This window comes from Equus caballus, chromosome 12 (genome assembly GCF_041296265.1).
Source record: "Equus caballus isolate H_3958 breed thoroughbred chromosome 12, TB-T2T, whole genome shotgun sequence".
Taxonomy (NCBI): domain Eukaryota; kingdom Metazoa; phylum Chordata; class Mammalia; order Perissodactyla; family Equidae; genus Equus; species Equus caballus.
In genome coordinates this window covers 717,927-741,354 of record NC_091695.1, presented here as the reverse complement: position 1 = coordinate 741,354, position 23,428 = coordinate 717,927, and the positions used below count along the sequence as shown (strand labels likewise).

At 42.6% G+C, this 23,428-nt stretch overlaps 2 protein-coding genes and 1 long non-coding RNA gene across 3 annotated transcripts; 1 reads left to right on the top strand and 2 right to left on the bottom strand.

Moving 5' to 3' along the window:
• Positions 1-4,439: 4,439 nt before the first annotated feature.
• LOC138916926 (uncharacterized) lies at positions 4,440-5,270 on the bottom strand. The gene has a single exon (XM_070230534.1). It carries the CDS (start codon positions 5,268-5,270, stop codon positions 4,440-4,442), a length of 831 nt encoding a protein of 276 aa, XP_070086635.1.
• On the top strand, positions 5,153-21,434 carry DEPDC7 (DEP domain containing 7). Its single transcript, XM_023653845.2, has 9 exons — positions 5,153-5,341; positions 13,474-13,864; positions 15,400-15,527; positions 16,350-16,539; positions 17,975-18,186; positions 18,938-19,080; positions 19,273-19,398; positions 19,498-19,576; positions 20,066-21,434. The coding sequence occupies exons 1-9, from the start codon at positions 5,269-5,271 to the stop codon at positions 20,257-20,259; spliced, it is 1,536 nt and encodes a 511-aa protein (XP_023509613.1). The 5' UTR covers positions 5,153-5,268; the 3' UTR covers positions 20,260-21,434.
• Positions 13,404-16,895, bottom strand: LOC138916373 (uncharacterized). The gene is made up of 2 exons (XR_011423608.1): positions 16,770-16,895; positions 13,404-15,056 (listed from the first exon to the last, which is right to left on the bottom strand). It is a non-coding gene; the product is annotated as an uncharacterized lncRNA (long non-coding RNA).
• Positions 21,435-23,428: the final 1,994 nt, after the last annotated feature.

Genomic DNA, 23,428 nt, shown 5'->3' with positions numbered 1-23,428 from the left:
TTTATATTTTGCGGCCAGTAACTTCTTTTTTAATTAGAGAAATTAAATGCTTATGAATTGGAAAAATTTTGTAGCTTTAAATATTCTATGGTAATTTTTTGGACTTTGCACATATTACTTCAGAAGATAAATAAAGCTATATCCATTTGGTGGGGGGAGGGGGGAAGAAGCTATTTGTAAAAGAGAAAAACAGTCAATCTCAGCCAACTTCTGGGGACAGAATCAGGACAATCATAGTTTATCTCTATTTATTAGTTTACCAGCCCAAAATAGTCACACAACTTTACTACAGACATTATTATGTTCTAAATATTGGTCACGATAGATATGTTTTAATTAATTGAAGCTTATATAGAATGAAAGAGTAAAAGCATGGCTTATGTATTCTACTGCTCCATGAGAAGGCTCATTGCTGACTTATGGTTTATACAAAGAGCAAAGAGGGTGGGCTGTAGGTAACTGGAATATTTCCACAAAATGCTCATGGTAAACATGATGATGCCAACACTTTCACAGCACCCACAGCCTCTAACTAATAAATAAACTTTAAAAGTCCTGTATTTGAGATCACATGAAGGGCAATTGATTATTAATACCAATTTATTCCTCAGTCTTCTATGATTTAAATATCCAAGTAAAATTGTACGGAAGTTTACACTAAAATTTTTATGCTTCTTTTTAAAAAAAACTTAGGATACACGATTATATCAGGTATACTTACGTATACAGAAAATTGTATATTTGGAATGGTTTTTTTTGCTTGACACTTACCGTATCTGAAATATTTCATTTCTTCAGGTATCACAAAAATTTTTGAGAGCCAACTATGAAGCAGGTTCTGAACTCAGTGCTGAGGGTACAGCAGTGAGACGGAAAAACCCCTGCTCTCTTGGCCTCGCACCCAGGAAGCAAGTCCTGGCAGGTCAGAGGAGCCTTCAGGAGGCGTCAGAGGAGCACTTCTCAAAATGTGGTTCTCTGACATGCTGCATTACAGTTATCAGGGGTGCATGTTAAAAATGATGATTTGTGTATTTTAAAAAACGATGGAGGGGCTGGCACGGTGGCACAGTGGTTTAGTTCGCATGTTCTGCTTCAGGGGCTGGGGTTCACCAGTTCGGATCCCGGGTGTGGACATGGCCCCACTTGGCAAGCCATGCTGTGTTAGGCGTCCCACATATAAGGTAGAGGAAGATGGGCACGGATGTTAGCTCAGGGCCAGTCTTCCTCAGCAAAAAGAGGAGGATTGGCAGCAGATGTTAGCACAGGGCTAATCTTCCTCAAAAGATTAAAAAAAATTTTTTTTAAATGATGGAGATTCTCAGGGACACCACCCCACAAGCAGGAAATGAAAAAGTGGGGTAGGGGACAGGGATGTGCAATTTTTAGAAGTGTAGAGTGGTAGAAACCATTATTAGTAAAAACAATTTTTAGAATGTGATTTTTAGAGTATATTTAAAGTCCTCATAGACCCAGGGTCTTTGATCCCCTCTAAAAGGCCACTATAAAGACCCGGAAATCTAATTATTTTCTTCAAAATTATGAGAGGATGGATTCAAATCTGTTGAAATACACTCATTTGAACTGACGTTAATGTATACAAATGATGCAAACTGCCTCTGAGAAAAATCTTCTTCTTAAGGAACAGAAGAGGATATTTTCAGCATGGCGTATATTTAATCTTTACGCTAGTAAGTCTTAGGCTAGTAAGAGCCTAAATGAATAAACAAACAAGTATATAAAATAAAGAAAGAGAGAGAAATTATAAACCTTTTTTTCCTGTAATATCCAATCATCATTTAGCAGGTGAGCCTCATGGCTGTCTCATATCAAGGCTCCTTTGTCCCCCAAATATGTCCACCATGTAATGTGTTATTACTCAAAATTCCTTTAATGGAGGACAGTCTGGCTGTACCCTATTATTAAAAATTAAGATTAAAATGGGAAGACCTCCGGGAAAGGTAACTTGCTAACTTCGGTTTATACCAAACTTATAAACCATGTCTCAGACCCTTTCCAGAAAAGGTTTTTATTTTTTTTGAGGAAGATTAGCCCTGAGCTAACTGCTGCCAATCCTCCTCCTTTTGCTGAGGAAGACTGGCCCTGAGCTAACATCCGTGCCCATCTTCCTCTACTTTATATGTGGGACGCCTACCACAGCATGGCTTGACAAGTGGTGCAAGCGGTGCCATGTCCGCACCCGGGATCCGAACCAGCAAACCCTGAGTGGCCAAAGCGGAACGTGTGCACTTAATCACTGTACCACCAGGCCGGCCCCCAGAAAAGTTTTTAATTTCCTTCTGTTTTCAGTGCCTTCCTCCTAGTTTCCCCCACCACTTCGCACCAAAAATGGGAGTGAATCTGAGAGGGACAAATTTCCTGAACACAAACAGTCTACTAAAGCAATTTTTGGTAGGGTGAGCCTTGGTTAAGACAGGAGCCTAAAATTTGATTTACCCAAAATTTGAGGTGGAAATTTAAAAATTACACTCTCAATGTTTTAAGAATGAAAAGATGGCACTAAATTGCCACCTTAATACCAAAAACAACCTCCAAAAGATTTTTACTCATTACTGACTGACATTGCTAGAGAAACTGGAAGTGTGGGTCGGTTGTCTGGGGTAGGCTGTTTGTGTGTGGATCTAGGATTACACCAGAACAGATTATCGAATCACAAACTTCCGTTCTGTTTCCCACCTCTTGACTGGCTTAGACAAGGTTAGATCAAGTGAAGTTTTCCCCTATGCTAAACAGAATACTGGCCTGACACACTTTTTGAGAAATAATCAGTGAAAGTGACTTTAAAGTGCTCTGTACGTGGAAAAAAAAAGATAAATAAACTGCAAAAATTACAACCTGGGTGCATGCTGCTGGTAGTTTTACAGTACAGAAAAGAAAGGAAAGTCTGCAGGCAGTGCAGCACTACACAGACTAATCAGACAGGGATGGAAGAATTCTCCTTTCATGTCATAAACTGATTGTGATACTTGCTAGATAGGAGAAGAATATTTTATGAAGTGTTTTTCACTAGAGGTCCTTTAAAAAGTATGAAGCTGATGTTTTTTAAAGCTCTGTATTTTGATGAAGATAATCAAGACATCTACCATGTGTCCAACACTACAGCTACTGAAAGAAACCTGAAAGGTTAAAATAAGCTCCCTGCCCTGGAGAATTTTCCAATTTTGTTAGGTAATCAAGATGTGTATGCTGAAATAATTAGATAGTATCTATGGGGGGGAGGGGTGCCGCTAAATGGCAATGTACTTGGTAAGTGTGGTTGGTGGTCAGAGAAGGAATACATCAGGGTAATCTGGAAACACCTGTCAGTGAAGAAGGTGGGATTTGAGTTGGGCCCCAGGGTGTACCGACTGTGGTGAGGCAGGAAAGGGGAAATAACAGCATTTCAGGTGAGATAGGCAAATACAGCACAAGCTGGTAAAAATTCTTTGAAATGTTATATAAATTGTCAAAATGGTCCCTGAGGTCGCCTGCCTTTTTCGAAAGGCCCAACATTAGTGTTTGTCAAAGTCTGTTTGGACAGACCTTGGACGAGCTCTTTTTCTCCCAAGTAGTGAGGATGGACTTGTGCGTTCACTCAGTTATGCAGGCTGGGACAGACTATAGTTAAGGAGTCTACTGGACTGGGTGCCTGAAACTGGTCCTCAGTTGTATCTTATCTCTTGTGTGCAATAATCAATTGAGAAATCACAAAGAAAATTCCTTGAAGAGAAGTGAGGCCAGGTTTTACCACCACTAGGGGGAGAGAGCACATAAAAAAACCCTTTGGCAACCTTTTCTAAACCTTAGGAACAGCAATTGCCAGTGTCTCACCCACTAAACTTGGGTCCCTGGGGTCACAGCTTCTTATTTTTTGAAACAACCACATATATGTATTCTTCTTAGTATGTATTCTCTGAAACAACCACATGTAGGAGCATCTTCCAATAAGTTAAGTAACGAGCTCCCACTTAAATACCATTGTAACTTATAACCTCCTCCTAAGACATCCTACTTAAAAGGTTTAAAATGATTGCAAAATTCCCAGATTTGAAAAAAATCTGGCAACTGAATTATCGTTCTCTTAGATCACTCATCTTTTCAGAGGTACCCTAGCACTGTAACCCTGGATTCCTGGTCTCAACTGCCCATTAACAGCCCTCACTCCCCTTCCCGAGCAAACGCTGCTCCTGACCACGTGACCCAGTAACTTTGGAGGCGGCAACCAGCCCCAAGGCCAGCCAGCTACCCTCCTGTGACCTCTAGACATTGCTCTCCTGGGCCAGATAAAGATTTGTTTGTTCTTTACAGCGTGAAAATCTCGATGCATTTGTCACCATGACACAATTTTAAATGTTTCAGACCCGACTCCTAAGATTCTGAACATGTAATCGTGTAATCTGCATAACAAACCCCATGAAGTGGGCACTAACGCTACCTCACGGTCACAGCTGAGGCCCCTGAAGCCCAGAGCTAATCTCTGGGGTCGGGATGCGGTTTGCACCCAGCTGGTCTGAGCCGCGGCGATGACCCCGGCGCCGGGGGGTGGACGCGGGCCGTCGTGGGGGGGGTGCAGACGCAGGGCCTGTCGCGCTGGAACACTCGCCACCAGCGACACTCGCACAGGGGCCGACCATGTGCTCCCGGCGTGCGGGGTCCAAATCTCTTCCTCGGCTGCAAGAGGTAGGAGACCCTCCGCCCAGCGGACACGTGACCATCGCGTGCTGAGCGCGGCAGCCTGGCCACGGGCGGGGGTGTGGCCGGCCGGGGGCGGGGGCGGGGCGGACCTCGGTGGGGGCGTGGCTTGTCGTGAGCGGGGCGGCACGGGCCGGGGTGGAGGCGTGGCTTGTTGTGGGCGGGGCGGCACGGGCCCGGGAGCAGGCGTGGTCGGCCGTGGGCGCAGGGGCGGGGCTGGGTGGGGGCGTGGCCGGCAGTGGGCGGGGGCGGGACGGACCTGGGTGGAGGCGTGGCCTGCCGGGGGCGGGGGCGGACCTGGCTGGAGGCGTGGCTTGTCGTGGGCGGGGGCGGGACGGACCTGGGTGGGGGCGTGGCTTGTTGTGGGCGTGGCGGCACGGACCTGGGTGGAGGCGTGGCTTGTCGGGGGCGGGGGCGGGGCGAACGTGGGTGGGGGCGTGGCCGGCCTGAGCGGGGCGTGCCGTGGGGGCGGGGCCTGGCGGAGTCCCGCCCGTCCCGGGCCGGTTAACCGGCGGCCGCGGGGCTGGCGCGCCGTGGGCGGTGCGGCGGCGGAGGAGCTGGCGGGCGGCGGCTGCGGCCATGGCCACCGTGCGGCAGAAGGCGGCGGCGCTGGACCTCGCGGCCCGCCACAGCCCGGCGCAGAGACCTCCCGGTAGGCGCTGAGGACCCGGTCCGGGGCGGGCGGGCGGGCGGGGCGCGCGGCGCGGGGACCCCGGGACGGCCGGCTCCGCGAGCCCCGCGCAGCCGCTGCTTTTGGTCGGCGCCCCCGCCGTGCGGACGGGTCGGTCGGGCGCGCTGGCTGGGGGGCCGCCCGCCGTGCGGGGCCTGAGCTGGGGCGCGCGCCGCGGGCCGGGTGCCGTGAGCGGGGCCCCGGACAGGCTCCGCGTGGCTGCGGTGCCAGGGCCCCTCTGCGCCCGTCTCAGCCAGACCTGGACCCCACGGTGCGGCCGGGGCCCAGGGCCTCCCTTGCCCACGTTATGCTCCGGACTCTTCCCGGGAGGGAGAAGTTTCTGATGTATTACCGGCAGGAACTTGGCATAAAAAGTGTTTATTAATTACGCTTTCTGGATAAGCAGTATTTCGGTGAATGGGAGGTGTTGGGTTTTTTTAACGGTTACGTGGTCTTAGGAGACACGTTGGTGTGTTCTGCCACCAGCTTCATCGTATCTTTGGGGGTAGTTTGCATAGCATTTTGGTTTCTTTAAATGTCTAAGCAAATGAATGGATTGGATGATCAGTTCTAAAATTCTGATTCTAGCGTATCTATAACTCAGTAAGTATAATTAAGATATTTAGGTAACACCTGGCTTTTGCTTTTCCCTTTAAATAATTTACAACTTTCGCCCTTTCTGTAGCCGCAGTGTGGGGTGTTAGAGGAGTTGGTTCTCTAGATGATGAAGTCTTTCATTTGTAAAACAGTGACACTGTGACTTCTTCCTCAAGGTGACAGTGGTCAGTGAATTGACTCAGGTCAAATGGGTGCATCTCAGTGGCCCCAGTCTTGTGTTTGACTTAACAATTAGTAATGCCCCTTGTAATCTTCAAAATGCTAATGATAAATTGTGATGAGAACTATTTTTCATTTATACTTTTCTAAGAACTGTCATAATGTTGACCGTTTCTGCTTCAATTAGAAGGATTCAGACAAGCACATGATGGCCATGTTCAGAATTTCTCCTTGTTTTACATTGTGAAGAGAAGGGAAATACATCATTTGGGAATTTAAAGTCAAGTGATATTGGAAATAGTCTGGAGAAATCTTTAGGCTCACTTTCTGAGTGAAAGAAATTCCCAAATTTTCCCTGATTAAAATCATGGCACCTGTCTTCTCTAACAGCTGAAATGCCACTTCTGAGCTTCGGGCGTTGTGAACAGGTTCTTGGACGATGTGAGGGAACGTGTGTTCAAAACAGAGTCAGTGACTCTGGGAGGGAAGAGTTGAGTGCTGGTTAGTGGATTTGAACCCGAGGAGAAGCCCTGGGTCCTGCACCCGGGGTGAGTGAGCAGAGAAGGGCCCCCGCCTCCCCTCATTTCTTTTGCTTGCTGCAGTTGGAACCCTACCTGCTGGCATTTGTTAATCCCTCTTCCACCATGTAGCTGCCTTGGCACCGTCCTAGTGAGCGCAGTTCCAGGAGCCTCCGGGTCTGGGTTCCTTGCCATTCCCTATCCGGGTGCTCCGGCAGCAGCTCTGTACTTCTGTTTCTCTATCTACCAGTAACTTTTCCATACATTAAAGGGCCTGCAACCACCAGGGACCTGATTTATGCAGAAAAAGTAAAGTCTATGTGCTAATCTTCAGCAAGGCCTTCGAAGACATTTGTCTTTTACTCTAGATAAACAAGAAAGTGGTATGTTATCCTGTTATCCCTGTATACTGTAACCTGATTCTTTGAATTCACCTGGTGTCACCTTTCCAGGGAGCTCAAGGTACTTCCCATATGCTGTCTCATTAATCTCCATGAATTCAAGCAGGGGCCCGTGCCTACTTTGTTAATAGTTCTCTTAACATATTTTAAAGTTGTTCTTGTTAGTAGAGATTTATTTTACCTACTTCACCTGCCTGCAGCCTTCTTTCAGAGGCAATCTCAGTCTTCAGCATGACATCTCTAGTGCCATGTAAGACAAAAACAAACTTTGGACTCCCAAAACAAATAAGCACTAAGAGTGTTGCAATGTTGGTATGCATGTATGGGAAGTCTTTCCCACTCAGTTGGAGCTGCCTAGTTTTAACACCCAAAACACAGTTCTCGACATTTATCTATTTTCATGATGTTTTTAATGTCCTACTCATTTTCCTTTATTTTTTAATTTTTTTTTTTTTGGTGAGGAAGATTGTCACTGAGCTAACATCTGTGTCAGTCTTCCTCTATTTTGTATGTAGGATGCCAGCACAGCATGGCTTGATGAGCAGTGTGTCGGTCCACGCCCGGGATCCGAACCCACGAACCCTGGGCCACCAAAGCAGTGTATGTAAACTTAACCATGACACCACCAGGCCAGCCCCTCCTTTTCCTTTGTCTTGACAATTCTGTTGAGTAATGTTTTAAAACCTCTTTTGAAAAAAATTCTTAAATAAAATTCTCTTGAATCTTAAATGATTTAGGATTCATATATTTGTTATCTTCTTATGAAGAGTTAAATCCTCTGGTGTGTGTCACCCTTGCCTTCTCATCTGCTCGTGGTCTTTGATTGACTGAATCCTGTTCCAAGCTCCACATTGTCACCCCGGTGGTATGAACAGGTGAAGGGTGAAGTCTTCGAGTGTGAGGCCTGTGTCCTCAGTGCAGAGGAAGGAAGAGCAAGAAAGATACCCTCCCTTTTTGCTTTTTAAATGAACTTCTACAATTTTAGAATAGATTTAGCTTTACAAAAAGTCACAGAGTTAGTACATAGTTTCCATATGCCCTTCACTCAGTTTCCCTTATTATTAACATCTTACATTAGTATAGTACACGTGTCCCAACAATCCAACATTGACACGTTATTAGTAACTAAAGGCCATGCTTGACTCAGATTTCCTGCCTTTTGCCTCATGTCCCTTCTCTGTTCCAAGACCCCTTCCCAGGTATTACGCTACACCGAGTCCGCGTCTCCTCAGGCAGTTCTAGATTGTGGCAGTTTCCCTGTTTTTCTTGCACGTCTGTTCATTGCTGGGTCCTGTGCCAGCCATGTTAATGTATTGTCTCCTATGATCCCAGAGTAACAGAGAAGTGGAATTCGCTCTGTTTTGCAACAGAAGGTTAGGCACTTTGCCCCAGACTGCGTTCTGAGTAAATGATGGAGCCAAGCGTGGAACCCGGTCTCCGGGACCCCACAGCCCACGCTCTTGTCTTACTGTTCGTCTTCACAGAACCGAGCACTGTGCCTGCCGCATTCACACAAGTTTCCAGTCTGAACAGTATTCACTTCACCCAGGGCTGCTGACCTTGGGCGCTGCTGGCGTTTTCTTTGTTGGGGGGCTGGGCTGTGCACTGCAGGATGTTTAGCAGCATCCCTGGCCCCTCTACTCACTACATGCCAGAGCACCTCCACCCCTTGCTTGTCACAACCAAAAGTGTCTCCAGACATTGCCAGATGTCCAGTGGGGAGTAGAATCGTCCACTAAGGACCACTGCATTAACCTTTCTTCAGAAATTTTTAGTAGTTGCAATAATCTACAACTAACAAGTACTGAATAGTAAACTGCATTACGTGAGGCATAAGGCAGTTAAATGATTTGAATTTCTGCAAACTATAAGGAAATTTGAAAGAGAGAAGGCACTAGCTCACTGTTTCTTCAAGTTTTGTGGAAAACTGCCTAACAGGAGCTATCTGGATTCTTTTTCTTGGAGGGGCCAGTCTAGTGCCTGAGAATGAAAATACAGCTGTTGCATGTTCCTGTAGAAGTAGCCTGTGTCAGTAGTTCTGTGTGTACGTTTCCCTCACACTGGGATCCAGTTTTATAACGTGTATCTCAATCTTCTGAGAAGTTACTATGACCTCGTTATTAGAAGTGAGGACAGAATTGTTTTGCCCTTAGATAGGCTTTTCCGGCTGGGCTGTGCTGGATGCTCACTGCGCAGGTCACAGTCGATGCTGATGGTCCCCTTGTAACTGCTGAGTAAATGTAATTTCTTGACATGTCTGCATTATGCCTTGATTTTTAGACAGTTATTAGTGTAACGACTTGATTACTTAGTGTGCATTTTTAGACATGAAGATTATTATTAGTAGTATTACAAATGTATATATCAGAGTTCCACGTTAGAAGTTTAATTTTTTTATTGCTGGTAAACTTTTTTGGGCAGACTTCAAATACACACAAAAGGCAGGTCTTTGCTTTTGAAAAATAGCTATTGTTTTCAAGCCAGTAAAGGTGAGACTGCTTGAAAAATGAATGTTAACTAGCCTAGATTTATGAGGTGCTTAAGGGCACATGTAGCATGCTGTGGGTGTAGTTTAAAACAATGCCTGAGCCTCTCCTTAGGCCACCTTCCCCAAGGCTTCTGACCTGAAAGGGTCAAATTTGCTCAGGGTTCATTTCTTACTATATTTTATTTGGTGTCCGGTGTCCACATCTAAATGGAGAGAGGTATAATTTCAGTCTCTAAAATCCTGTAATCAGCAGTTTAGACCAGAAACCAACCTGAAACATAGTGTTTAACTCTCATATCAGTAAATGAAGAAACCAACAATAGAGGTTAATTCTCTTATCCAGGGTTATCCAGCTGGTCTCCAGACTCTCTGATCCTTTGGTCATGATGCTTTCAGAACACGCTTGACCAAATGTCAATGGGGAAGCCTCAAGATGCAGGTAGTGATGAGTGTTAAAGAATTGTCCAGCTCCTATGCAACTGAGGTTGAGGACAGGCTGAAGCTTAAATTCTGCTGGCTAGACTTACAAAGCATTCACTGTGTCCTTCTGGTCTCTTGAATCCTGTTTAGAAAGCACAGTAATTCATCTTACTGGGCCATGGCCTGCTCTACCAGTATTTATCTCAGCTCTTAGATGATGATAAGTAAGTTCAGACCAGCATGTGGGGGATCTGTGTTCAACTGGTGAAGTCAGCATGAAGAGAACAGGTTATCCTGGTGTGGGTTTTGGCACACTGACTTATCAAGTCCAGGGTATGTTATGTGTTAAAGTATCTGTATGAACATGGGCTAGTTTGGGTCTGTGGGTGGTGCTGCTTGAGGGGAAGTATCCCACAATGCGATGGTTGGGAGTTAATGGTCAGTGAGAACAGAGGGACCTCAAAGGGCTGGAGTGTCCAATGCCTGGAGGACTCTGGAAACACTGTGTGCCTCACAGGTGCCTCTGTCCTGCTCTAAGCTGTTCTTTAATCTTTCATACTGTGTTATCCAACCTGCAAAACTTCCGGATTTCCCATATTTAAGCATCAAGTTACTGTGGGGAAATCTGTTCTTAGCCGTTTCCACATCACTGGGGCTGTGAATCCCCTCCCTCTTACCCCCTTCAGCTGCTTACTGGTCACAAATTAGTAACTTATTCGGCCTTATCTTTTAGGGTTTTTATGCTAACCTACTTGTCAATCAACTGTTATGACGAATGGGTTTCATATTTAACATTATCACAAGCCCAGAAGTCTGTTTCACTGGTACTTAAAAAGCGCTCTCACCTCTACAAGTTTGAATCTTGCTTATTTTCCTTTCCTCTCTTACCCCTGTGGACTGTGGCTAGTATATAATCTAGAATTTATGGTATCTTCCTTTATTTTAGGAGTAGTGACTACTAAGTGTTTTTAAATAGCTTAGTTAAGGGTTCACAGATCTTAAAGTTGTTTGTTTCTTCTAATCTCATTGGCTCGTTTAAAGCTCTCTCACTTATTCCATATCATCACTGAGAGGTTAATGCTGAAACTGCCTGCTGGCTGACTTTCAGTATACTTATATTTAAGGACTAGGAACAGCTAGTCTACGTTTACTAGCTGTGCAACTGAGGGCAAGTTTGTTTAATTCATTGAGCCTCAGTTTCCTCAAATTAGGATTATTAATGACTATTTCAGAGAGGTTTATCAGGATTAAATGAGAGAAGGCAGAGCTTGTCGTATTTTACGTACTCAAATGTTAGCTATTATTAATACAATGAAGATTTTTAAAAAAGACTAAAGAGCAGACATTAAATTGATTTAAATCTGAGGTATAATATCTGGTATTTTAGGAAGTTAAGAATATTAACTCACACTCCTTTTATTTAGTCATTGTGTCTGGAAACATCACAGCAACTCCTGAGTTCTGGACACCGGGAGTGACCTGGACATATTTTTAGATTCCATCAGTTGCCTGATTCTGGCCCTATTCAGTGGGGACTCAGTACTGTGCCAGAGGTCAGTCTCGTTCCGGCTTGATTTATCTAGTTGATTCTCCATAATTCAATTCTTAAAGCTGCTCAAAGATATTTGGAAAACTGGCATCAATTTTTCCTTCTTAGTTTGGTATGGGATTATGAAATATCTTGAATTTTAAAATATAATTTTGATAATTAAAAACAATCTTTCTGATCATTTTAAACTAACATCTTAATAATGGGCATATAGTAAATTATCCATCTACTTTTGGTATTGGAAATAAACAGTAAAGGGCTTCGTGTGTGTGCGTATGTGTTAGTAATTTTCACGGTAAGCTACATTTTCTAGTAGCTATGAAATTACACTATAAGTGAATATGGTGTAATGGTTCACTATACTTCTTATATTTATTGCAACACAAAAGATGAATTCCAAATGACCCACTTAAAATTTATGATCAGTGCATTGAGTGGAGTTGTAATGTCCTTCAGGAACTTATCTTTGCTTTCATCTTAGACATTCTATTTTATCTCAAAAGTCAGGAAGGTAATTTTAAGTAGCGATGTCTTTAATTACAATCCCCTTATTTCTTACCGTTGTACTGATGAATATTGTTTTCCTTTTTAGACTAACTTAAGGGAAGTGATATGTTTTCAACTTCTCTGCCAAAATATCCTAAACATAAAGGTAGTAATATACTTAACAAAAACGGAGGCTTAAAAAGTCAGGAGCACTGAATGTTCAGAGGCTCACTGAAAAGTGTCACCCACAGAAAGGCACGTTCTGTGTCTGTCAAAAGAGGGAGCCAGCCAGCACACTGACGATCAGCCAGGCCTGGCTCCATCAGCTTGCTAACCTAAGGTCCATTTTCTCTCCTTTTAATTTTTTCTCTTTCTTTATAGTTTTGCCAAATACCAATTTGTTACACTGAGGAAAAATATTATAAGAAATCTTTGAAAGCATGTTTTCTTTCTTTTCTGTTTGGCTAAAATCTTGCTTTGTGTCTGCTTTTCCTGTCTTTGCAGTAGACTGTAAACTCTACTGGACAGGAGCCAGACTTCATTTACCCTGCTTACAAGTACTTAATGCACAAGCCTGCATGTTAGGAAGCCTTAACAATATTATTTTATTCCAACAACCATTGTGTGTGTGTGTATCTATAACTATACCTGTATCTGTCTGACTGATAAATGCTTTGAAATTAGGTAGACCATGAGCCAAATCCCGGTACCACCTCTTACAGTGTGATGTCTGGAAGTTACATTTAACCTGTCAGTCTATTTTCCATCTCTCAAATAGAGATGATATCTGCCTCATAGGGTTGAAGATTATGAAGAGTAGATCATTTATGTAAGGCACTTCATAGAGTTCCTTGCACATAACTGGTAACTGCCACGAGGTCCCACCTGATCTGCACCCCCCACCTCACACCCCATCTCCACTCCTCTCTGACCTCTCTTCCCGCATCCTCTCCCTTGGTCAGCCAGCCAGGCCCTGCTGGCGTCCTTCCTGTTCTCCTGGCAGAGCACACTCCGTCCTCAGGGCCTTAGCTCTTCCTGCTCTCTGCTCTTCCCCCAGCTGTCTGCACAGCTTGCTTGCCGGTTTCCTGAGGCTTCTGCTCAGACATCACCTTGGCAGAGGTCTTTCCTGACGTCCCATCTGAAACGCCATTCTCTTGCTTACCTGCCTTCATTTTTCTTCTTAGCACTGATCTCACACATACGTGTTGTCTGTATCTTCCCACAAACTGTTAAGTGCATGAGAATGGGGACTTCATTTTACTCACTGTTGTATCCTAGCACACAGAGCAGTGTTTAGCTTATAGTAGGCACTAAATTTTTAAATGAATTGCTACTAATAATTTAATATTTCAGCAACAGACTGTCCTCATAATTGTTCCTTATTAATAACTTTGGAAATTGCCACTTTTTGCTTAAGGATTGCTTAGACTTTATTTGAAGTGAACATGGTTACCCTGCAGTTTTTCCCGTTCCAGGTTTCAGTGTGGCCCAGAAGCCCTTTGGAGCCACATATGTATGGAGCAGTATCATAAACACTCTACAGACACAAGTGGAGGTGAAGAGACGAAGGCACCATTTGAAGAGACACAATGACTGCTTCGTTGGCTCGGAAGCTGTGGATGTCATCTTTTCTCACCTAACTCAGAATAAATACTTTGGTGATGTAGACATTCCTCGGGCCAAAGTGGTGCGCGTGTGTCAGGCACTTATGGACTACAGAGTATTTGAAGCCGTTCCGACCAGAGTCTTTGGAAAAGACAAAAAACCCACATTTGAAGACAGTAGTTGCAGCCTTTATAGATTCACAACGATCGCTAACCAAGACAGTCAGTTAGGCAAAGAGAACGCACTGTGCTCACCCTCCAGGTGAGTGGATGATGTCACTCATCGTGGGGGGCGTGGCAGGACTTTGTCTACTTTTTAATGAGGTGCTGACTGGCTTTGTGTTACTTTTGAAACAGTGAATTAGGTGAAAATCTGGGTCTGTGGGTAAATTTGATCAAGTACGGTGAACTTTTGTTGATTTGGTATCTCAGGATTCTTGTTTGTTCATATTTTATATTTAGTAGAAACAACCAACAAACTTTGATTTTTCTGCTTCACGTTCCAATGATAGTGTAAAAAATGTTAGAGAGTTTACACAGAGTGGTCTGAGAACAGAGCAGGTGGAGGCAGCAGATGTGAGGATGAAAGACGCGAGGGGCCAGCACACTGAGGGTTTCATAGGACGTGCTCAGGAGTTTGCACCTGATCGGACAGGCGTGGGGAGGCCACAGCAAGACTGGCACATGATGAGATTGTATTTTAGAAAGATCATCCTGGCAGCTGTGTGGTCAGCCTGATGGGGAGAGCCAGTTAAGAATCTGCTGCAATGATGCAGTCTGCAGATGGGGGTGAAGAAAGCAAGCAGCAGTGGTGGAGAAGAGGGGGTCATTTAAAGGGAGACCGGGGGACGGGATTGTAGAACCCAGTGATTGACATGGATGTAGGTGGTACGTACATAATGAACTGAGTTACTTGTCATGAAAAACCCTTTTTTATTCCCCTCAGCTATAGACTGTGTAGACGTGACCGTGTAATGGAAGCTCTTATTCAGATCTGACCAAAGTCCGAGTTTTAGTGCCTTGACTTTCAAACATTTTTAAAACTCTGTATTTAAAACATGATAAAACTCAGCTCTGTATATAGGAAGGAATCTGAGGCCAGTGCAGGGCACAGTCAGCACTTTCCAGATGCGGGTCCACACGCTTTTCCTGAAGCCCTTGGGACCAGGTGTGTTTAGGAATTTGGAACTTGGGAGACGTTAGAAAGGTGGTTTTGTGCATCTGTATGAGATAACGCCCTGGAGGGATCTGGGGCAGCATCTGGTAATCAAACACTAATATTTCTACAGTAAAGACAATACTCCTACCAGCTGGGATAAATAAAGGCCGTGATGGTCTCAGGACAGCTTTTGTCGTCACAGGAGTTCTGAAGAAACTTTAGATTTTTCAAAGCTTTTTGGGTTTCAGAATTGTGGATGAAGGACTGTAGGTCTCCACTTGGAAAATGATGAGCACTGTCCACCAAAGAATGCCCCAGAAATAGAGAAAAGTGATAAAAACAGTAAGCATAATGAAGCTTGATTATGTTTGATGACGTTTTAAAATTGGAAACTAAAACTTTAGTCATTGAATTACTTAAATCTAAATGTTCAAAAGAAAATTTATTTAGAGTATGATTATTTAGGCTTGAGAAAGAGGGTGGGATGTTTCTGTATTTTATTCTACTCTTAGAATTTGCATTTGTTGTGTTTTTGCTCTGAAATACATAAACTTTCTAGAAACTCCTAGCTCTCAAAAACTAAAATATTTCTGTGGGCTTACTAATAAACATTAATTTATGAAATAAATTAATTGTAGGTATGCAGATCCATTATGTAAGTCATCGGATATCAAATCAGCGAGCTTGGAGGATCTGTGGGAAAACCTGAGTCTAAAGCCGGCCTGCTCGCCTCAGGTCAGCGTGTCTGCGGCCCTGTCTCCCCGCGGTAAGCTGGAGAGCGCGCAGGCGAGGAGGAGGAGACTAGCTTCACATGCAGTGACTTAAGATTTTCAGTCTCAGCCTTTATTATAATTTAAATATTCAAAGCACAAAGAAAGAGCACACTGTGTATTAAAGCTGTTTCTATTAAGTTTTAACAGAGGTCCATTATCTTTAACAAATAGATCAGTGTTGCAATTCTTGAACACTGACTTTTGTCCTGTCAGCTGGCAGAGGTTCAAATCTGAAATGTTTTGCATGCAGGTTTTTTATTTAAAATGTGCTCTCAGATATTTCTTTCCCTAAGATTTTATTAGGTTAAATAAAAATTTGAAAATTACATTAAAACATTAACAGAATTCTTGTGCTCTTCCTTGCCTGTGGCAATGGAATGTAACTTAATGACTGATTTCCACCTTCCCTCCCCAGCCCACTTGTGGAAAGCCTGAGTGGAATAATCTGCACCCAATAGTTTCAAACCAGTTTTCAGATTGAATGAATCATTCTTTCTTCCAAAGTCCTTATTAACATGTTAGATGACTTGATCTCTTCTCTCTGCCGTATTGCTTTTTGCAGCACAAGAATGAAAAGAATTCCTGTTGTCCAAGGTCTAATCTCCTACATTTTAAACAAATCTTGAATTGTTTTCTTCATTATAAGAAAGCACTTCATAAGGTTAACTCTCTCTCTCTCTCCCCTTTCTTTTTTTTTGTGGGGGAGGGGGGCGCGCCCACACACTTATTAACTTAGACCTGCCTAGACATATATGCTAGTGAGCATTTACTAACTACTAATCGTTACTTTTCACCTTGTCATTTTTCCTGTGTAGTTATTAATGAAGTATGGCAAGAGGAAACAGTTGGGCGTCTGCTACAACTTATAGACCTTCCATTTCTTGACTCCTTACTCAAACCGCAAGAGGTTATCCCCCAAGTCCCACAGCCCATGGGGCAGCCTGATTTGGTCAACAACAGTAACTGTCTGGACCGGCAGATTCTCAAGGCTTATGGTGACTCTCAGTATGTGGAAATACATGAAATAATTTGAGTGTGTTTGTAGGAAGATTATAGATAATGGTTTTAAGATAATCTTTTGAAAATTCTTCTGTCCCTAGGGTCAGATATGTATTGTCAGTTGATAATTATCAGTATTTGGGAAAGTGAAGAACAAAACTACCTTGATCAAAATTAGAAAAAGATATTTAAATGCCATTATTTTCATAGTCATTTTTGTTTCACATATAACTTACTTGCACATCAAGTGAAGAAAATGATTATGCTCCATCTTCTTGTCTTTGTTAAAGTGGAGGGCTGTCTGGTCTTCAAAGGGACCTGGAACAAAATTAACAGATTTGGCAAATTCTTAGAATCCTTTGACTACAAATGCTTTTATACTCCTCTAGAATGCCTATTAAATATGTATTTTAATTAACTAGTTTTATTAAAGAAATATAATGAAAGTAACTCTTGCTCTCTCACCTCTGACTACCATTCTTCTGAATATAAATCTTAAGGTTTGACGGCTTAACTTCAGGTGCTAAGGGAATTATGATGTTTTTTCCTTAAGGAAGAGTTCTATATTCCTTATAACTTGTCAAAAGATAGCTTAAAACCTGACGTGGAAAAGTTAATACCAATATACTAGTTATTGAACTCTGCATATATAATAGGAATCTTATCATTCTACAAGAATTTAAATTACATTTCTATAATCTAAAGGAACATGTGAAAACATTTTACAATTACCTTAAATTTTAAATACAGAATCAGAGATTGTGTAGAAGTGATCTTAAAGATCATCTAGCCACATCTTAGAAGCTTGAGGAAGCTGATGCCCAGAGAGGCAAAGTGCCTGCCGAGATCACGCCCCTACCTGGGGCAGAATTGGTTGTCCTGAGCCCACAGCAGCAGAGCACACAATCGGGTTTTTAAAAAAACTATACATATTGACAAATTGAATATTAAAATTCATTTTATTTCTTGAAATGTAGCATTTTTCTGAGGTTACCCAGCTGGCATTTTATTAGAAATTGTAATTGATACTGAATTATTTTGAAACCCTACCTTATCTCCCTCTATTCTCTCCTAGCCAGAGTGAGAGATGATAGATCCTACACAGAGCTCTGAAGTAAGCAACGCTGTTCCCAGAACAATACCAGTCTAGGGTCTGATCTGGGATCTAGTCCTGCCTGGGACCCTGAGCAAGGAACTTAGAGCTTCTGGGCCTCCACTGTAAATTTAAAGAGTAGAATTTTAAATTTTTATGTCCTTTTCAGCTCTGTAATGTAGTGGACAGCTTCTCTTTTGTTTTTATGTGTAAAAAGAACTTACATGTATTTTTATCTAAGTGTGTAGAAATTTATCCTGGTGGCCAACTTGAAATGGCTAGTAAATTAAGTGCTCTGTGTCTGTCTGTTGTTCTTTGCTTTTTTCAATAGTTCTTTTTCCCCCACAGGGAAGATGAGTGGCTCTCTGCAGCAATCGACTGTCTGGAATACCTTCCAGACCAGACGGTGGTGAACATAAGCAGAAACTTTCCTGAGCAACCCGACAGCACAGACCTCGTGAAAGAACTTCTGTTTGAGGCCATCGGCAGACACTACAGCAGGAGGGAGCCTCTGTTACGACACTTATGCGACGTTCACAATGGAATCGCAGAACTCTTGGGTAAGTGAGGTCTTCCGGGATATGAGAGTTGTCTTTTGGAGGAAACAGGAAAAAGTTCATTGTCCTCAAAATGAACCAAAATCCTACTACTTCAAGCTGGGAGGGGGTCTGCAATAACCCGTGGAAAGTGTGTTTGCTCCAGCACTTGCCGGGCTCGTCTGGAAGGGGCCCGGCAGGCTCTGCCGTCGGGCAGGAGCCTCTGGTGGCCTCAGGAGGATGCTGTGCTCGTTCGGGACCTTACTGAGCACAGGGAGCAGTTCCCTTCTTGAGAAAGCATCCGCAGCAGCAGCACGGTTCGCCCTGGAGCCTCTTCAGAAGGACACACACTCTTCTCGGTCCCCCTGCCAGTGAGACAGACTGGTCCCTATGGGTTGTTGAAAACAAATTGGGGGTTTCAGAGAATCCTCTCTTTTTCTCAGGTAGAGTGGGGTACATCAGTACTGTACACATAGTGTACCCTCAAAATGTATTGAATTAATGAAAAACATAGGCCAGGGATTTATTTACAAAGCCAAGAGTTAGAGTTAACATCGTAAGACTATTGTATGACCAGGACTTAGGGTATTAGCTGCCAATTTGAGGATAGGCTGCTTTGATGATACTGGTAATTTCTAGCCTTTTTGTTTTGTTTTCCTTTTGAAAATAGCTTTGAATAAGTTTACTGTTTAGCTTAAGCTTTAACTTGAATTTTGATCCCATTAATACAGTTATTTGGTGAAAATTAAAAGCAGTTTTTTTCTTTTGGCTGAAGTGAATGGGAAGACTGAAATAGCCTTAGAAGCTACTCAGCTCTTTCTAAAGCTTTTGGATTCCCAAAATAGAGAAGAATTCAGAAGACTGCTGTATTTCATGGCTGTGGCAGCACACCCTTCTGAATTTAAATTACGTAAAGAAGTAAGTGTTTTGTCTAAATGTTAATTGTATTCAGTTTCCTTAATACTTATAGGACCCACGTGTCACATTATTCCATTGTCAGCATCAAGTATGCTGAAATGGATAATAGCTATTAATATTTAGCATTTCTTTTATATTAAACTTAGTCTTTTCAATATATACTATTGGGCGTGTTTTGTTTCATTTTTATAGAGCGACAACCGAATGGTTGTGAAAAGGATATTTTCAAAAGCTATTGTTGACAACAAAAATTTATCCAAAGGCAAAACTGATCTTCTGGTACTGTTTTTAATGGATCATCAAAAAGATGTTTTTAAGGTAAAACTCTGAAAGTCCTTAAGTTGAGCTTATGTAATTTACAGATCACTAGATTAAAATGCATTTGAATAATGTCCCATATCCCTTCGTTTTTTTGAGATTCCTGGAACACTACATAAAATTGTCAGTGTTAAGCTCATGGCCATTCAGAAGGGAAGAGATCCAAATAGAGACACAGGTAATCTGAGAAATACGATTTTCATGATCTTCCGAAGATAAATTCCTAGTTTTTATTTGGAAGTTTTTTTTTTTTTTTATCTTTTTTTTTTTTTAAAAGATTTTATTTTTTCCTTTTTATCCCCAAAGCCCCCCGTACATAGTTGTATATTCTTCGTTGTGGGTCCTTCTAGTTGTGGCATGTGGGATGCTGCCTCAGCGTGGTTTGATGAGCAGTGCCCTGTCCGCACCCAGGATTCGAACCAACGAAGCACTGGGCCGCCTGCAGCGGAGCGCGCTAACTTAACCACTCGGCCACGGGGCCAGCCCCTATTTGGAAGTGTTTTGCTATAAGTAGTTGCACTTGAATTTCAACTAAATTCTATAAACGGTCCCCTCAGGCTTGGAAAGCCAGCAGTGCTTCAGTGCATTGAGGAATAGATTCCTCAGAAATCTGGTAAATCTGAGAAATAGATTCATTAACTGAACTTTTTTACTTTTAAACTTTAAGGATATGTTTATTGCCAGAGAATTGATCAAAGTGATTATTCAGACCACACACGGAAGACAACCAAGGATGAGCTTCTGAATTTACTAAAAACGATTGATGAAGATTCAAAACTGTCTGCCAAAGAGAAGAAAAAATTGCTAGGTCAGTTCTATAAGTGTCACCCAGATATCTTTATTGAATATTTTGGAAACTGAGTTTCTAATGTCTGTATATAACTTGTGTATTTTAAGAATAAATTATGTATCCTGAAGGTCCAAATCACATTTTTAATCTTAGATGTTCTTCTAAAGATGAAATTGTACTTAATAAACTTTTTTTGTATAACCTTTCGTGTCTGAAACTGAGTATTAGCTGGTGTATTGCTGTTAAGTATTGACCTCTCTTAGGTGAGCTGATTCATCATTATTGTGCACAATACTTTACAGAACATCATAGGAATTTAAATGATAGGCATTGCAGTGTTTACATAAGAAGGTATTAAACAGGAAGGCTGTAATTACAAGTTAATAGGAGTGTGGTTTGTACCTTGAAAGGTACTCCTTAAAGATAAAAGAGAAATGTAGGCTCTTTTGATAAAGTAAACTACAGACAAGTCAGAAATTGAACTATCCTAATGCTTTTGAAAACTTCAACATCTTTTAAAGCTTATTGTGGACAATTTCAAACATACATACAAATGGAGAGAATAGAATAATGAACTCCCATGTACTCATCATCCAGTTTCAGCAGTTGTCAACTCATGGCCAATCTTGTCTATTTAATCGATATCCCCACCCATTCCTTGCTACCACTCCAGCAAATTTCAGACTCATATCACTTCATCTATAAAATGTCAGTATCTATGGCAAAAAGATAAGGACATTAAAAACATAATCACACACAAACCCACAATTCCTTAAATATCATCAAATATGCAGTCAGTGTTCAAATTTTCTGATCTCAAATGCTTTTGACAGTTTATTCAAATAGGGATCCAAATAAGGTCCATAAATTTCAATTGGTTAGTGTGCTTCCTAAGTCTCTCTTAATCGATAGGTTCTTCTCTTTATCCTCTATCCACTCTCCTCCTCTTCCTTCTGTCTGTCTCTCTGTCTGTTGTTGAATAAACCTGGTCATTTGTTCTTGAGTTTCCCAGAGTCTAGATTTTGCTGATTGCAAGCCTGTGCTGTCCTTTATCATGTTCCCCTGTGTCCTGTATTTCTTGTAAATTGGTCATTAGATCTAAAGTCTTCAACAACTTTTTATCCAAGTTAATGATTATTTTGGAACTACTGCACTGTCAAGATGTATTTGGTAAATACACAAGCAATATAATACAATTTGAAATTGTTCATCCTTACAATAATAAAGCCAAAAGATGAAAATGAGACTCAACTTTATCTGTTTAAACTTAGACTTTTAATGAGAGGTAGGGAAAACTGAAGGATGCACCAATATGCTAGCATGTCAGTCATCTCTTATTTTCTGAGATGTAACTGATACTGACTGGTCTTCAAATGGGAGAAACTTGAGGACTCATATCTGTTATATATCTACCATACCAATTCTAATAAAGCAGGGAACAACTTCAGTTTTTGTTTGTTTGTTGCATTGGCAAGAAGGGAAAGCAGCTCTCTTTACTCTGAGTTGAAAGAGAAGATAGCTGATGATTTAAGTGTGAGGAAGTTTTCAGAAACTACTGAAAGTGTGATGAGACTATAGTAGGCAGAGCAACTGTGTGTGTGCTATCTGATTTTCAACCTTTTTTTTTGCACAAAATCAAATAGCATGATTATTTGGCAACCAAAATTAACACCTCTCCTTCCGGGGAAGGCAGAACTAACTGCCTAGTTATATTCATGGTCTTGGAAGAAGCAACTTTCTAAGAGAATGATAATTTCAGGAGAAATCTAGTAAAGCCACAGTTTACCTCAAACTTCATAAGCAAGAATAGAATAAAGTTTTAAGAAAAAAATGGGGCATGTTTACTGCAAGCACTGTCAAAGTTTTAAACTCCAGGTTCGGTGCTCCCCTGAATGCCTTGGGCAAGCCTCCTGCATCACCGGAACTGTCACCCTTGTTTGCTGTGTGCCCTCATTCACTCATCCATGATGTCCTCTTGGGGACCCAGCCACCCGATGCCTGGGTGACTGTGAGCCTCGCCACCACCCTGAGACGAGGGCTAAGCACTGATCCAAGGACAGCCTACGTAAAGGCAAATGAAACTGCACAAAAATCAACTTGGCCAATCAAATTCTATGTAGAAAAGTCTACATTATGAGGAAACAACTACTAAGAAAATGGAGGCAGCGGTCTGTGGTGCAGAGAGGAGTGAGGTAGACCGCAGCGAGCGGCAGGTGTGATGAGAGGGTCCTGGGGGTCCTGCCAGGACGCTCGCCTGGTGCTCACCTCTAGAGCAGCTGCCAGCCTTCTTCCAAACCCTGTGTGCCCTTGCAGTGACCTCCCTTTACCCTGAGGGAGTCTGAGTTCCCAGTCCTTGCGGGCAGAAACCAGACTGGAACCTACGTCAATATGTTTTTAATATTTAAAGGAAACAATTCAAAATATATCAAAAGATTACAAGTAAGCCATTCCAAGTCAAATCAGGGTTTTGGTATTGTCACCTCCACATATAAGTTCTATCAATCCTTCAAGGAAGGGACTCTCACTAGAGTGTGGAGGTGGGCGTGGATCTGATTAGGGAGGTCTTCAGCCCTACTGACACCTGGGCACCTTAAAAGCTTTTGCCTGGTACCACCCACCCCACCCTCCCAAGTTCCAGAAGGCAGTTCGAGCACCACCGCCCCCAGGAGAGTCTCAGGTGTGGTCAGAGTCGAGAACCACTCACCTGGAAACTCCAGGGCACCCTAGTCTGGACTCAGGAATGAGAACGGAATGTTTTCTTCGTGAATCTTGGTTCCAGTTGAGTATCTTAAGGGTTTTTTCCTCCTAAAGTGAATCCGTATCTGAGAACTCTGTGCGTTTAAGGAGACATTTTTACTTTAATGCCCTAGTTGGTGAATGGTTTGAGGGTGCTGTGCTGGGCTCAGCTTTCAGTACTTTGGGAATGACTGCCCACGTGTTTATTTAGAGGAGGTGTTTGAGCGCGTTCCTCCCGCTCCATCTTGTTTTGTTCTAGTTATTTAAATGACCAAGTTTTATAGGCTACAGGGGGAGACGTGATCATTACCTTCATTTTGTTTAAGGCAGACATGGTTTAAGCTCAGTCTTAAAGCATTTTTACAAATGAACAGTGAAGAGTCACGTGCCCGTTATTTTTTGAAATTAGGCACAAAAGCCATTCCTCTCGCGCCGTTTGCGTCTCCCCGCGCCAGGAGGCGAGCGCGGCGCTCCGGGCGCAGCAGGCAGGCGTGAGCGTAGATG